This window comes from Acomys minous (genome assembly GCF_964271855.1).
Source record: "Acomys minous genome assembly, chromosome: 20".
In the NCBI taxonomy this organism is placed as follows: Eukaryota; Metazoa; Chordata; class Mammalia; order Rodentia; family Muridae; genus Acomys; species Acomys minous.
The window spans coordinates 26,188,457-26,202,334 of NC_140502.1; the positions used below are offsets into that span (position 1 = coordinate 26,188,457).

The 13,878-nt window shown below is 53.8% G+C and overlaps 1 protein-coding gene across 3 annotated transcripts; it reads left to right on the plus strand.

The window, feature by feature from the left end:
* The first annotated feature begins 5,961 nt into the window (after nucleotides 1-5,961).
* On the plus strand, nucleotides 5,962-10,629 carry SBSN (suprabasin). Of its 3 annotated transcripts, none has more exons than XM_084770277.1 (4): nucleotides 5,962-7,800; nucleotides 9,092-9,157; nucleotides 9,260-9,304; nucleotides 10,463-10,629. In XM_084770277.1, exons 1-4 carry the CDS (start codon nucleotides 6,013-6,015, stop codon nucleotides 10,484-10,486), a joined length of 1,923 nt encoding a protein of 640 aa, XP_084626403.1. In that variant the 5' UTR covers nucleotides 5,962-6,012; the 3' UTR covers nucleotides 10,487-10,629. The 3 variants fall into 3 exon arrangements, with proteins under 3 accessions (XP_084626403.1, XP_084626405.1, XP_084626404.1); XM_084770279.1 differs by having other exon boundaries at nucleotides 5,962-6,279; XM_084770278.1 differs by having other exon boundaries at nucleotides 5,963-6,366.
* Nucleotides 10,630-13,878: the final 3,249 nt, after the last annotated feature.

The window sequence follows — 13,878 nt, forward strand, 5'->3', positions numbered from 1 at the left end:
GTGCAGGAGAGGAAAGAAATACTGTAGGATCCAGAGGTCTGGGAGAACAGCGACGAAACAGCGTCTCCTGGACATCACAGGACCGCTGCCCTCCTCAACTCAGAGCAGGTGTGGTTGCCAGCCCAAGATCAAGGCTGTAAACATTCTCATGGACGGGGGAGGGGCTCCCAGCCTCTGGGCCCGCCTCGGGAGCTACAGACAATGCACGGTCTTCCGGGGAAAGGAAGAGTCAGTTTTATTTTAGGATTGTAAACCAAACACTACCAGGTGACCCAAAACTTATGAAATCTATTGACAGTACATATCAGTGTGGGCTTAAAAATAAACACACACAAGCCGGGCGTGGTGACACACACCTTTAATCCCAGCACTCAGGAGGCAGAGGCAGGCAGATCGCTGTGAATTCGAGGCCAGCCTGGTCTACAAAGTGAATCCAGGACAGCCAGGGCTACACAGAGAGACCCTATCTCAAAAAAATCAAAACAAAACAAAAAACAAGAATAAAAAAAACCCCAAACCAACAAAAAACCCAAATACATGTGGACACTTAGCTGGGGAGATGGATGGCCCAGCCGTCATGAGTTTGCTACTCTCACAGCTGACTTGAGTTCAGTTCCCAGCACCCACATAGTGGTTTATAACCATCTGTAACTACAGATCTGGGGATCCACCGCCCTCTTCTGGCCTTTTCAGGCACTACAGCCATGTGGTGCCCATAGGTGTAGATAAAACACTCATGTGTAAGATTAAAAATAACTTCGAATTTTTACATGAAGTTGGCAGAAGGTGGGGAGGCAGAGGAGCTGAGAGGATTGGACACTGGGTGTTGATGGATATGATAAAAATGCATTTTGTGCATATAGGGAATTCTAAAAAAAATCATATTTTGTTTTTTTGAGATGGGGTTTCTCTGTGTAGCCCTGGCTGTCCTGGACTCACTTTGTAGACCAGGCTGGCCTCGAACTCACAGCGATCCGCCTGCCTCTGCCTCCTGATGGCTGGGATTAAAGGCGTGAGCCACCACACTGGCTAAAAAACAAAATTTTGGTAGCATGGGTCTGTAGTCCTAAGAGCTTGTGGCCCAGCTAGCCTGGCGGACCCGGCAGTGCTGAAGCCGAAGAGACCCTGCGTCAACAGCATCACCAACAAACACCAAAGGGGCTGGTCCGCGCCTTGTCATTGTTACTTCTCTGCCCCATTGACTGCAGGTGTGTTCGACACCTTTTACGTTTTTAAAAGTTACATTCACTTGAAAAACAAATAAAACAAACAAACAAACAAACAGAAGTTACTCACTCCATAAATAAAACATTTTTTTTAACTTAGGAAAGGACATTTCCGTTCATTTTTATAGTTTGATTTTTTATTTTTATTCATTCATTATTTATTTATTTTGTTTTTTCGAGACAGGGTTTCTCTGTGTAGCCTTGGCTGTCTTGGACTCACAGAGATCCGCCTGCCTCTGGCTCCCGAGAACTGGGAATAAAGGCCTGCGTCACCACGCCTGGCGATCATCCTGTTCTTTTCCTTGTAGTTTTCCTGTACCTTCTGATGTCCTATCCCATGTCACCCCGTTGGCCTGCGTGTTCTGGAGGGTGCTGTATCCACAGCTGTGTCTCAGCATCTAGGGCAGCCTCTGCCACCAACGGCTTTCTCTCCCTCTTCTTCTCTTAAAACAATATCTATTTCGTGCGTCCGAGTGTCCTGCCTGCATGTATGCCTCTGTGCCGTGTGTGTTCTCGGTCTCCTCAGAAGCCAAAAGAGGGTGTTGAGTCCCCTGGAACTGGAGTTACAGATGGGCCATGCTGGGGCTCAGAACTAAACTTAGGTCCTCTGTAAGAGTAGTCTGTGCTCTTACGTATTGAGTCACCTTTTCAGACCCTTCCTCACTTTCTTTCTTTCTTTTTTTTTTCTTTTAGAGACAGGGTTTCTCTGTGTAGCCTTGGTTGTCCTGGACTCACTTTGTAGACCAGGCTGGCCTCGAACTCACAGTGATCCGCCCGCCTCTGCCTCCCGAGTGCTGGAATTAAAGGCGTGCGCCACCACCGCCCAGGCCCCCCTTTCTCATTTCTTGAGACAAGATCACACTGGGTAGCTGAGGCTGGCCAGTTGCAGGTCACCGTGCCCAACCTACAAAGCCGGCTTCCAGGGAGTGTCTAGGGAAGAGCAAGGGGAAATGTCCCCTCCAGCCCCGGCTCTTGCTTGTAGTTCTGTGACTCACTAGCAGATGCCCTCACCTGCAGGGCTGGTTGACACGCAGCTGTGACTTAGAAGGTGTGGGGCTTTGTTACAGATAACAGTCATCATCTTAAGAGAGAAGGGTGGAAGTTCAAGACTCATACAATGACATAATCTCGCCCTTCCCCAAGTTCCCACGGAAACTTTCTACATAGAGATCCTGTCTCGGCTAAAACCAAATCCAGAACCATATCACACGTCAAGAACTGGCCGTGGGACGGGAGCTGGCAAGGCCCTGGAGAAGTAAACTAAAAATAAAGTGGAGGAGGGCTGGAGAGACGGCTCAGAGGTTAAGAGCACTGGCTGCTCTCCCAGAGGTCCTGAGTTCAATTCCCAGCAACCACATGGTGGCTCACAGCCATCTATAGTGAGATCTGGCGCCCTCTTCTGGCTTGCAGGTGAACGTGCAGGCAGAGCACCGTATATGTAATAAATCTTAAAAAATAAATAAATAAATAAAGTGGAGGGAGATCGGTATGAATCTGTAATGGCAGCTACTTGGAGGTCGAGGCAGGAGAATCATAGAGCCAATGCCTGTGTGGCCTACAGCATGAGTTTGAGGCCAGCTTGGCCAAATTAGTCTCAAAATAAAAATGTTTCCAAAAGCACTGGGTGTGGCGGTACACACCTTTACTCTTAACGCTTGGAAGGCAGCGGCAGGCAGATCCCTGGGAGTTTGAGGGTCAGCCTAGTCTACAGAGTGAGTTTCCAGGACAGCCAGAGCTACAAAGTAAAACCCTGTCTCAAAAATAAAAAAATTAAAAAAGAAAAAAATATATATATATAAACGTAAAAATGTCTAGGGTATATATAGCCTTGTGGTAAACACTTGCCTAGCGTGTGTGAGAAAGCCGTATGTGTGGGGCTGGCCATCTAGATGCTACTGGGTAAATTTTTCTTTGGTACGCTGGCACACACTTGTCATCTCAGCCCCTGTGAGGCGTAGGCAGGAAAATTAAGAGCTCTGTGCTAGCCTGAGCTACACACAGAGATCCTGTTTCATAAAACCAAGGCCAGAAACACATCAACCGCCCCCCATGGCCCAGCGCCCCCCCCTCCACTCCAGAGGTGAGCATGGTGGCTCATGCCTGTAACTGATTAATGAAGAGAGGAAACAGCCATGAGCTTCTCTTCCAATAGCTGGTTCAGATCGACTTCATGGGCAGAGCTGCCGAGTACCAGGGAGGCACCGTCTTCTCTAACTGTGGCGGACCCTAGTCCGAGCGGGGGAAGCCCTGTGCTGCATAGGGGGTTCTGGGTAAGGCACTCGCTGTGGCTTGGATGGGCAAACGCCCGGTGTGAACATGAACTCCGACGTTGGGGCCCTGTGGCGTGAAGTGTAGTGTGATACCAAAGGGCCTGGCCTTTCTTCCACTGGCGCCGAGAAACAGGCACGGCCAGATTGGCAGAGGCTGCCCTTTTCGGCTAAGGAGAAAGGTGAGAAGTCTGGAGTCCGTTGGCAAATGGGGACAGGATGGAGGGAGAGGGGGGGATGGAAAAGAGGACACGGAGCAGTGGCATGTGCCTGCTGCGATCCCAGCACTCCCCCGCGGCGTCAGAACGGGAGGCAGAGGCAGGAGGATCGCTGTGAGTTCGAGGCCAGCCTGGTCTACAGAGTGAGTACAGGACAGCCAAGGCTACACAGAGAGACCCTGTCTCAAAAAAAAGAAAAAAAGAAAAAAGAAAAGAATTCAAGGCCATTCTAGGCTGCATGAGCTCCTCTGCTCCTCTCTCTCTCTCTTCTCTCTCTCTCTCTCTCTCTCTCTCTCTCTCTCTCTCTCTCTCTCTCTCACACACACACACACACACACACACACAAGATAGGATACCTTTTTAAAAGGGTAAGATAGGTAGGCATCTATCTTGGGGTGGACCAGGATCCTGACCCACCACCACCACCACCACCACCACCACGCCCCTGGCTCCCTCTCTGTCTGGCCTCTGACTCTCTCTCCATCATTTAAGGATGCTGCAGCCTAGAAACCTGGCTTTGTCACCGGAGTGTGAAACTGGGAAGCAGATCCACTCTGCAGTGCGCCTCAATTAGCCGCCCTCTGCTGTCAGAGCTGGGATGGCAGAGGCTTCCGGGTCCCTGGTCCCCGGGGATATTTGGTTCAGGGTGTGGCTGCTGTTTCTTTGAGGGGACCACCTCATGCCCTGGTTTGAAAATGAAAACACCGTGTTGATTCTCGGCCACACCTGGGCACCCACACACATAATTCTACCTCCTCCACTCCCGCACACCCTATGCATTCCTCCGTGCCTGGACTTCCCACTACCACCCCTCCCCGCTCCCGCTCTGCCCTGCCGTTGGCACGAAAACCTAAATATCTTCACCCCTGTGTCCAACTGTTCCCCACTCACTGGCCCTTGCTCACCTCCCTCTAACCTAGCCCTCAGACAGACACACTGGGGGAGATCCACTTCAGCCCCAGGCCAGGCTCCTAGCTGTTTCCCCTATAACCTGAGCTGATAGTGAAATACATGGGGCTTCAGGTCAGGGCATTGGAGGCCCCAGGGACGAAGGCAGGAAGGAAAAGGTCCTGGCCCCAGCCCGCATGCATGTTTGAGACAGCTACTGCTCCACCAGGACTCCAAGCCTCTCCTCGGGGCTGCCTCAACCTGCTTTTCAGGTGCCGCTGCGTCCTCCTCTCCCAGCTCATGGCAATCAGCACCCCCCACCCCCCAGCCCTTGCCCTTGGGCTGGGAGGAAAGAGGCCTGGATTCCGTCATGAACACGTGATCCTGCCTCCAAGATTTGCAGTCTTTCCCAAGGGACACGCCCCCCTCCCCCGCAATTTGGGGACCCGGGTGCTCTTTTCCTCCAGCACCCTGACCCGTCCATGTGCCCCAGCTGTCAATACTTAACTGAGCCCCAATCAATGCCCCCAATCTGGGGCGATAGCAGTACCCAGTACAAAGGGCCTGCTCGCTGCAAGTAAACAGTTGGTGAGAAGGCAAGACACGCTGTTAAAAACTAAACACAATTTCTGATTGCGGTAAGTACTGTAGAAACAGAGGGATGATGTCATACTACGACGTGCGGTGGGGGTGGGGGTGGGGAGGGGAGGAGGGATGGTCGAGGAGGGCGCTCCCTGCGATCCTGGCCGTCTGAGCTAGGTGTAGAATGAAAAGAGACAGCTTCGTGGTAGTTTCCAGGCACTCGCAAAGCAGTCAGACGGCTGCGGGAGGGTGGCTGAGGAGCTCAGACGAAGGCCGTGAGATGGGGCTGTGAGAGGACCCGAAGGGCAAAACAGGGCCGCCCCCTCAGCTCCTGGGCGTCCTCTCTCCTCCCTGCCTTGCTTTCCACTGTTTTTGTTTGTTTGTTTGTTTGTTTTTTCTCAGAGTTCTGCGGAAGGGCAAAGCTGTATGCTTAGCTCTCTAAGGGATGACACGGCGGGCGGCAAGGGATGGAGTTCAAAAGCAAGGATGGGTGACCGGCCTGAGGGGGAGAAAGGAAAGCAAGCGAGGGCTGGGCGGGGCAGAAGCCTGCTCTGGGGTGGAGGGCCTAAGCCGGTCAAAGAGCAAAGACGCAAGGCTCTTCAGTGACTCATCCGTGTCTTCCTCCTCCTCCTCCTCCTCCTTCTCATTGCTCAATCGCAAAGGTCTCTGGGAAACACCTCCCGGACTAGAACTAAACCAGAGCCTCACAGGGGCAACTGAGTCATTGGGGCGTGGGGAAGAGGGCGGGGTGGGGGGGTGGGAATGAGGGATAAATAGCGGCCCCAGGGTTCCCCCGGCTGCTCTCCACATCCTCTCTGCCTTCTCAACATCATGCTTGTCGCCAATTTGCTCAGGTCCTGCTGCCTCTTGCTGCTCCTGGGGGCTCTGCCTTCTCGGGCAACCAAGGAGGACCCCATTGAGAAAGTCATAGAAGGGTTCAGCCGTGGGCTGAGCACCGCGGAGAGAGAGGTGGGCAAAGCGCTTCAAGGCATCAATAACGGAATCACCCAAGCTGGAAGGGAAGTGGAGAGAGTTTTTAATGGACTTAGCAGCATGGGGGCCCAGGCTGGCACGGAGATGGAGCGTGGCTTGGACAAGGTAGCCCACGGCATCAACAATGGAGTCGAAAACGCAGTAAAGGAAACAGAGAAGTTTGCCCACGGGGTCAACCACGCCGTTGGACAGGTTGGGAAGGAAGCAGATAAATTTGGCCAGGGGGTCCACCACGCTTTTGGTCAGGGTGGAAAGGAGGCAGAGAAAGTAGGCCACGGGGTCCACCACGCTTTTGGTCAGGGTGGAAAGGAGGCAGAGAAAGTGGGCCAGGGGGTCCACCACGCTTTTGGTCAGGGTGGAAAGGAGGCAGAGAAAGTAGGCCACGGGGTCCACCACGCTTTTGGTCAGGGTGGAAAGGAGGCAGAGAAAGTGGGCCAGGGGGTCCACCACGCTTTTGGTCAGGGTGGAAAGGAGGCAGAGAAAGTAGGCCAGGGGGTCCACCACGCTTTTGGTCAGGGTGGAAAGGAGGCAGAGAAAGTGGGCCAGGGGGTCCATCACGCTTTTGGTCAGGGTGGAAAGGAGGCAGATAAATTTGGTCAGGGGGTCCACCACGCTTTTGGTCAGGGTGGAAAGGAGGCAGAGAAAGTGGGCCACGCGGTCCACCATGCTTTTGGTCAGGGTGGAAAGGAGGCAGAGAAAGTGGGCCAGGGGGTCCACCACGCTTTTGGTCAGGGTGGAAAGGAAGCAGATAAATTTGGCCAGGGGGTCCACCACGCTTTTGGTCAGGGTGGGAAGGAGGCAGATAAATTTGGCCAGGGGGTCCACCACGCTTTTGGTCAGGGTGGAAAGGAGGCAGATAAATTTGGCCAGGGGGTCCACCACGCTTTTGGTCAGGGTGGAAAGGAGGCAGATAAATTTGGCCAGGGGGTCCACCACGCTTTTGGTCAGGGTGGAAAGGAGGCAGATAAATTTGGCCAGGGGGTCCACCACGCTTTTGGTCAGGGTGGAAAGGAGGCAGATAAATTTGGCCACGGGGTCCACCACGCTTTTGGTCAGGGTGGGAAGGAGGCAGAAAGGTTTGGCCAGGGGGTCCACCATGGTTTTGGTCAGTGGGGAAAGGAAGGAGGCAGAGTGATGCAAGGGGCCAATGAGGGACTTAGCCATGCCGCGATGGAGGCACAGCAGTTTGGCCATGGTCACGGGCAGGGTTTCTACTCTTCAGGGCAGACTTGGCAAGGGGGAGACGATGTAATATATCCAGGGGTCACCCAGGCTGGGAAGGAGATAGAGGGGGTTGGCCAAGGGGTCCACTACGCTGCTGGCCAGGCCGGAAAGGAAGCAGAAAAAGTGGCCCAAGGGGTCCAAGCTGGGGTCAACCAGGCCGGGAAGGAGGCAGAGAAAGTTGGCCAAGGGGTCCACTACGCTGCTGGCCAGGCTGGAAAGGAAGCAGAAAAAGTGGCCCAAGGGGTCCAAGCTGGGGTCAACCAGGCCGGGAAGGAGGCAGAGAAAGTTGGCCAAGGGGTCCACTACGCTGCTGGCCAGGCCGGAAAGGAAGCGGAGAACCTTGGCCAAGGTGTCCACCACGCTGCTGGCCAGGCCGGAAAGGAGGCCAACCAGCGGCTGAATGTAGGTGAACAGAGGTGGGGAAACTGGGGAGGAGGGGGTTGTGGGAGGGAAGCCATTAATACTGGGTTCCCCCTTCCTTTCTTCTCCACCCTCCTTTACTCCAGAGCTGGTGGCCAGCTGGTCAGATTCTTGTCTGCAAAGTTTTCCCCTGAGGCAAGGTGAAAGGGACCCGTCTCACTGCCCTCCTAGATGAGGGAACTTCACCTGTTCCCTCTCCTAGAACCAGGAAGCTCAGACACTGATGGAGGCTGAGAAAACCCAGAGTGTGTGTGTGTGGGGGGGGGGCTTTGACGACGGGCTCGTTCATGGGTCTATCGGTATAACAAGCCTCTGAGGTGGTCAAGATGCTGTTATGACGTTCAGATAAGGAAGCTAAGGCTCAGAGAAGCTGAGGGTACCTGCCAACGTCACATGCAGAGTACTCAGTAAGACGCAGGACTAGTGTTCTCTTTCTTCCTTTGCCTTCCTGACTGGGGGGGGGGGGAGGAGGTGGGGAGCTTCTGGAAGACTCTCTTACCCATATTTGTAGGGGAAGCAGATGCTGGGGGCCAGGCAAGGAGCAAGACAGTAGTCGCCAAGGAGGACTGGGGACTAGTAGCAGGCTGCCTCCCGCACAAGGCCCAGTTCCCAGTTTCTCCACACTCTAGGTGCGGCACCTGGGACACCACCCTGAGGGATGGTTCCAGGCCACAGAGCCCAGAGCCACATCTGCTGCTTGGAGGGAGCCGTGGAGGCTGGGTGGGGAGGAGGGGGCTAGAGAGAAGCCTGGGTGGAGAACAGGACCCTGGGTGAGACACCCAAGTGGAGGCTGGCGATGGGGCAAGAGCAGTCAAGGATGGAGCGTGACCAGGAGCCTGGGCCGAGGGACACACTGGGCTCAAGAGTGTGGGTGAGCTGAGTTAGACTCGAGGCTAGACTGTGTAGACAAGTGACTAAAAACCAGGGGGGAGGGTGGCTCTGGCATTTGTGTGGGTCCTTTGAGTCCCTTCTTCTCCAAGATGGGCACAGTTCCCTGATGCCGAGTTTACAGAGAGCTTGGGGTGAGGCAAGTCAACGAGAGGCAGACACCCTTTCCTGGAGTTCTGCCCACCTCTCCCAATCAGCTCAGCCGCTGGGGGCTATCCTTGTCTCTCAGGGCAGTGAGTAAGGAACCCAAAGGGTCGGTTTGGGCTCCCACCCTAGACCCGGTCATCTTAGAAGCGGGGAGCAAGTCCCTGGGGGAAAAAGGGATGAGGGTGACAGACCCTCGTGGGTTCAGGGCTGGCTGTGATGCTCTGGGCTTTGTCGGTAGGGCACTCGTCCAGGCGTGTACGGAGGCCAACACGGAGGGGCCGCCACCACTACAGCAGTATCTGGGGTGAGTGTCCAAAACGTGGGTTTGGAGGTGGGAGAAGGGAAGGTGGAGGCTACTTGAGCAGTTGGTTGAAGGTCGGTGACTTGCTCTGTCCTTGAACTCCAGGCCTCAGTCAACAAGCCGTTTATCAACTTCCCAGCTCTGTGGAGGGTGAGTGCCGGCATGACCCTCACCCCCCCAACCCCCTGACCCCCCCACCCTCCATCCCCCCAACCCCCGACCCCCCCAGCCCCAGGCCCCCAGCCCCCCAGCTCCCCCACACTCCCGTGCCTTTCTCCCTTGAATTCCCTTCCCAGAGCCTCCTTGCAGTCAGTGTCCTTTGGGACAGACTCAGCCTCTGTAGAGACCATCCAACCTGTTCTCCCAGCTCCGCTCTGGCCTTTCGTCACCCACTTGCAGCTTTTGGGTACTTTCCAGTCCCAGTGTACAAACATAAGCTGACAGACATCTCCTCCAGGGTGCCAGAGCATCTGGGAGCCAGGGAGGGTGGAGATGCTGAAACTATCCCTCACGTGCAGATCATCTGGGCGCCTCCCACTCACAGCGGCCTCCCCTTTGTACTAACCTTCCTGCAAGTGCCTGTGCTACCCTGCCCTGCATGGGTGTGCTGAGCAAATCCTCGCTGGAATTCTGGTTCTTTTTCTACCTGTTTGTTTCTTTATTTTTTGAGACAAACGTTTCTCTGTGTAGTCTTGGCTGTCCTGGACTCGCTTTGTAGACCAGGCTGGCCTTGAACTCACAGCGATCCGCCTGCCTCTGCCTCCCGAGCGCTGGGATTAAAGGCGTGCGCCACCACCATGCCCCCCCCCCCTTTTTTTAACATTTGAAATTGTGTGTGTGTGTGCGTGTGTGTGTGTGTGTGTGTGTGTGTGTGTGTGTGTGTGTGTATGTGCACCATGTGTTGGATCCCTTGGAGCCAGAGTCACATATGTTTGTGAGCTGCCTGGTGTGGGTGCTGGGATCCAAATGCTGGACTTGGTGACTGAACAACAAATGCTATTAACTGCTCCCTGGGCTTAGGGCCCAGGGCCTAGGGTGTGTGACAGCCCCAACTCAGAGTGGCAGAAGATCCCAAGATCCCATGAGGCGAAACAAGCAGGATTTCTTCTGTAGAGTAACCCCCCACCTCCCAGCCTACCTCCCTGGGGGCAGAGCTGGCTGCCCTGTCCAACATAAACACCTGGTCTCCTTATCTTTCCTCAAGAGTAGAATAGGAGCTAAGATGTCAGGGCTCCCCTACCCCTCCCCCCTCCCCCCGCACCCCCTCACACCCGTGGCCTGTATTTAATGACTCTTCTTCTCTTCCAGAGCATCGCCGCCATCATGCCCTGAACTGATGCCCGGGCAGCAGACTGTTCCTGTTGTCAGTTGAAATGGCCCGGAGGAGCTGAGGGGTTGGGGGAGAGCTTCCCGGGTGCCCTTAAAGGGGCTGCTTTGAGCTTTGTGAATAAACATGAACATGTTGTCCCTTTTCATCACGGTTGACTGTGCTCCCTTAAGAGAGGCATGGGCAGGGTGTGGGTGTGGTCAGCACTTTCTCTTGTCACTTGCTGGAAGGGGCTGGGAATTTGTCCCACGGGATGAGAAGAGCTGCCTGAGGAGGGCAGTTCCCCCAGACAGAGGCAAGCCGCTCTTGGCTAATGTGCTACTGACTGGTGTTTGTGCTCCGCACTGGGCTGGGAAGGAAAGGACCACTGGCAGGGCGTGTGAGTACCCAGGAAGAAACAATGGCAGCTTGTGTCTGTTGTGCAGTGAAGACACACAGGCGCTGGGCGCTTTCCAAGGCATGAGGTCACGGAACCCTCCAACCGCCCAGTTAGGTAAAAGCTCTGTTATTATCCCCGGCTTGCGATGTTGGGGAAACATGCGGTCAGTTAGTGGAGGGAAGGGAAACAGCCTTGGAGCTGCGAGCCTTCTACCGTTAAGCTGGAGAGGGTGGAAAGCCGATGGGGCAGGCGGCGTGGTGGCGCACACCTTTAGTCCCAGCACTGGGGGAGGCAGGGGCAGGAGGATCGCTGTGAGTTCGAGGCCAGCCTGGTCTACGGAGTGAGTCCAGGACAGCCAAGGCTACACAGAGAGAACCTGTCTTGAAAAACCAAACCAAAACAAAACAAAAAAAAACAAGGGAAAGCCAAGGAGGATGGAGAGGCGCTGGCGGGAGATTCTCTGGCAGGTGGGAGAACTGCTTCAGCACCATAGAAGGAATGCCCAGGCTTCAGACCCATGACCCGCTCAAGCACAGAGCAATGACAAAAGCAACCAGCAGGCGCCAACCACCGGGACGCAAAGCCTCCCGGTGCCCATTTTCTCACCATCACCTGTTGGGCGCATGAGGATTTCTCAGGGCGAGGGCTCGTTAGGAACCCCTTCGCCGGAAGCAATACGCCTGCACTGGGGGCACTAACGAAGTCCACACAGGACGCCCACACTTCCCGTGGTCTCCCGCAGGCAGAGCACTGGGAGAGTGGCGGAGCCTAGGTCGGATTTCCTTCTCCGGTGTGGGTAAAGTGCCGGTAAAGCCGGCAGCAGCCTCTGTGTCCCGGTCACTACTTCCACCCTAGGACAGGGTGCTTGCCCTGGGGAACCTGGCTTTGCTCCGGGAGACGTTAGACGCTGAAAAGCCCAGGCTAGGCTAAAGCTTAGTCACTTAGTGTTTGCCTAGCAGGGGACAACACCCACTTAAGGAACAAAAAAACCTAAAAAACAAAATAACAAAAACCCGACACCCGCAGGGCACAGAGCTTACATTTGCACAACAGAGGCAACAGCCCCCTATTTGACTTTCACTCTCTAATTTCACAGAGGTGGCCCACGCCTTCAGTCTCAGTACCCTGGAGGCAGAGGTCCTGTGAGTTCCAAGCCAGCCAGGAAGGCCCAGTCTTGATTTTTTTTTTTTCGTTTTAAAAGAGCATTATCATTTCATAACATCTGAAACGTTCTGACAATGCTTCAGACAAAAAGAGGAAAATTATTATTATTATTATTATTTTTACAACAGACAGCTGCAAATTTCTCCCGTCTGGATCTCCTTCACTGTTGTTTTCTCACTTGCTTGCGCACGTGCCTGTCCATCTAGGCTCAGAGCAGCCGTTAAAAGCACTCATTTTATTTATTCATTCATTTTATTTATTTATTTACTTATTCATTTTGCCTGTGTGTGTGTGTGGGCGTGCACGGATATACCTGTGGAGGTTAGAGGAAAACCTATGAGACTCTGCTCACTCTACCATATGGGCCTCAGAATTGAATTCAAGTCATCAGGCTTGGTCGCAATCTCCTTAGGTACTTAGCTATTTTTTACTACTACTACTACTACTACTACTACTACTACTACTACTACTACTACTATTATTATTATTATTATTATTATTATTATTATTTGTGACAGGGTTTCTCTGTGTAGCCTCGGCTGTCCTGGAACTCACTCTATAGGCCAGGTGGGCCTCAAACTCAGAGATCCACCTGCCTCTGCCGCCCGAGTTCTGGGATTAAGGGCGTGGGGCCACGGCTGCCCAGCTCAAGGAGGAGGAGGAGGAGGAAAAGGAGGAAGAGGAGGAAGAGCTGGGTGGCACCACATGCCCTTACCCCTAACATTTGGGAGGCAGAGGCAAATGGATCTCTTAAGTCCAAAGCCAGCCTGGTCTACTTGGTGAGTTCCAGGACAAGCAAGGCTTCTCAGAGAAACCCTGTCTCAAAAAAAAAAAAAAAACAAAAAAACAAAAAAACAAAAAAACAAAAAAACAAAAAACCAACCCAAATTGGTAGTAACAACAACAATAGCTCGGTTCCTAAAGGAGGGAGTAGAAGTCAGAGGACAACCTCACAGGAGATGGTTTCTTCTGCCGCTTGGGGGGCTGGGATTGAACTGAAGTTTGACAGCTACCCCCCTTATCCACTGAGCCACCCCAACAGCCCTTGCACCTCTCTCTCTCTCTCTCTCTTTCCCTTTCATTTCTCTTTTTCTCTATTTGTTTGGCATTGACTATTTTGTTTTTGTTTTTGTTTTTGTTTTTTGTTTTGTTTTTTCTGAGACAGGGTTTCTCTGTGTAGCCTTGACTGTCCTGGACTCGCTTTGTAGACCAGGCTGGCCTCGAACTCACAGCGATCCACCTGCCTCTGCCTCCGGAGTGCTGGGATTAAAGGCGTGCGCCGCCACCTCCGGCTCGCATTGACTACTTAGGCACATTTTCTCCGGCAGTTGGCTTGCAGAGTGACCAGTCTGCGGGTACCAATTCACAGGCCCCACTTGCCTGGGAGAGGGTGTGTGATTTGCTGCCCTCTGCTGGGACATTCCCAGTCTTCCCTTGCCCCTAAACTGTTTCCTCCTGGTCCTTCAGGGTCACAGCTGCCTGGACCACGCCCGCCCTCCCAATCTGATGGTTGGTCCCCCACTTAACCATTCTCTCTCGGGACACCCCGCTCTTGTCCTTCATGGTGCCAGCGGCAATTTGTAATTATACCACAAGTGTTACTTGTTTGACACTCATCCCTGACCCCCACCCCTGTGGAGCGAAGTGGTGAGGTCAAGGCCAGACCTAAATGTCTGACACATGAGCTACCTGAGGTGGGGGGAGGGTGTTGGGGGTTTGGGGGTTGGGAGGTGGGGTGGGACAGGCCCTGGGATGAGAGGGAGAGAGAAACACTCTACTGGGAAGGGTGGATCCGGGCCAGGGAGCAAGACGGAGGGAGAGCCAGTTTCTGCACATGCCTCAGAGCAGGGTGCG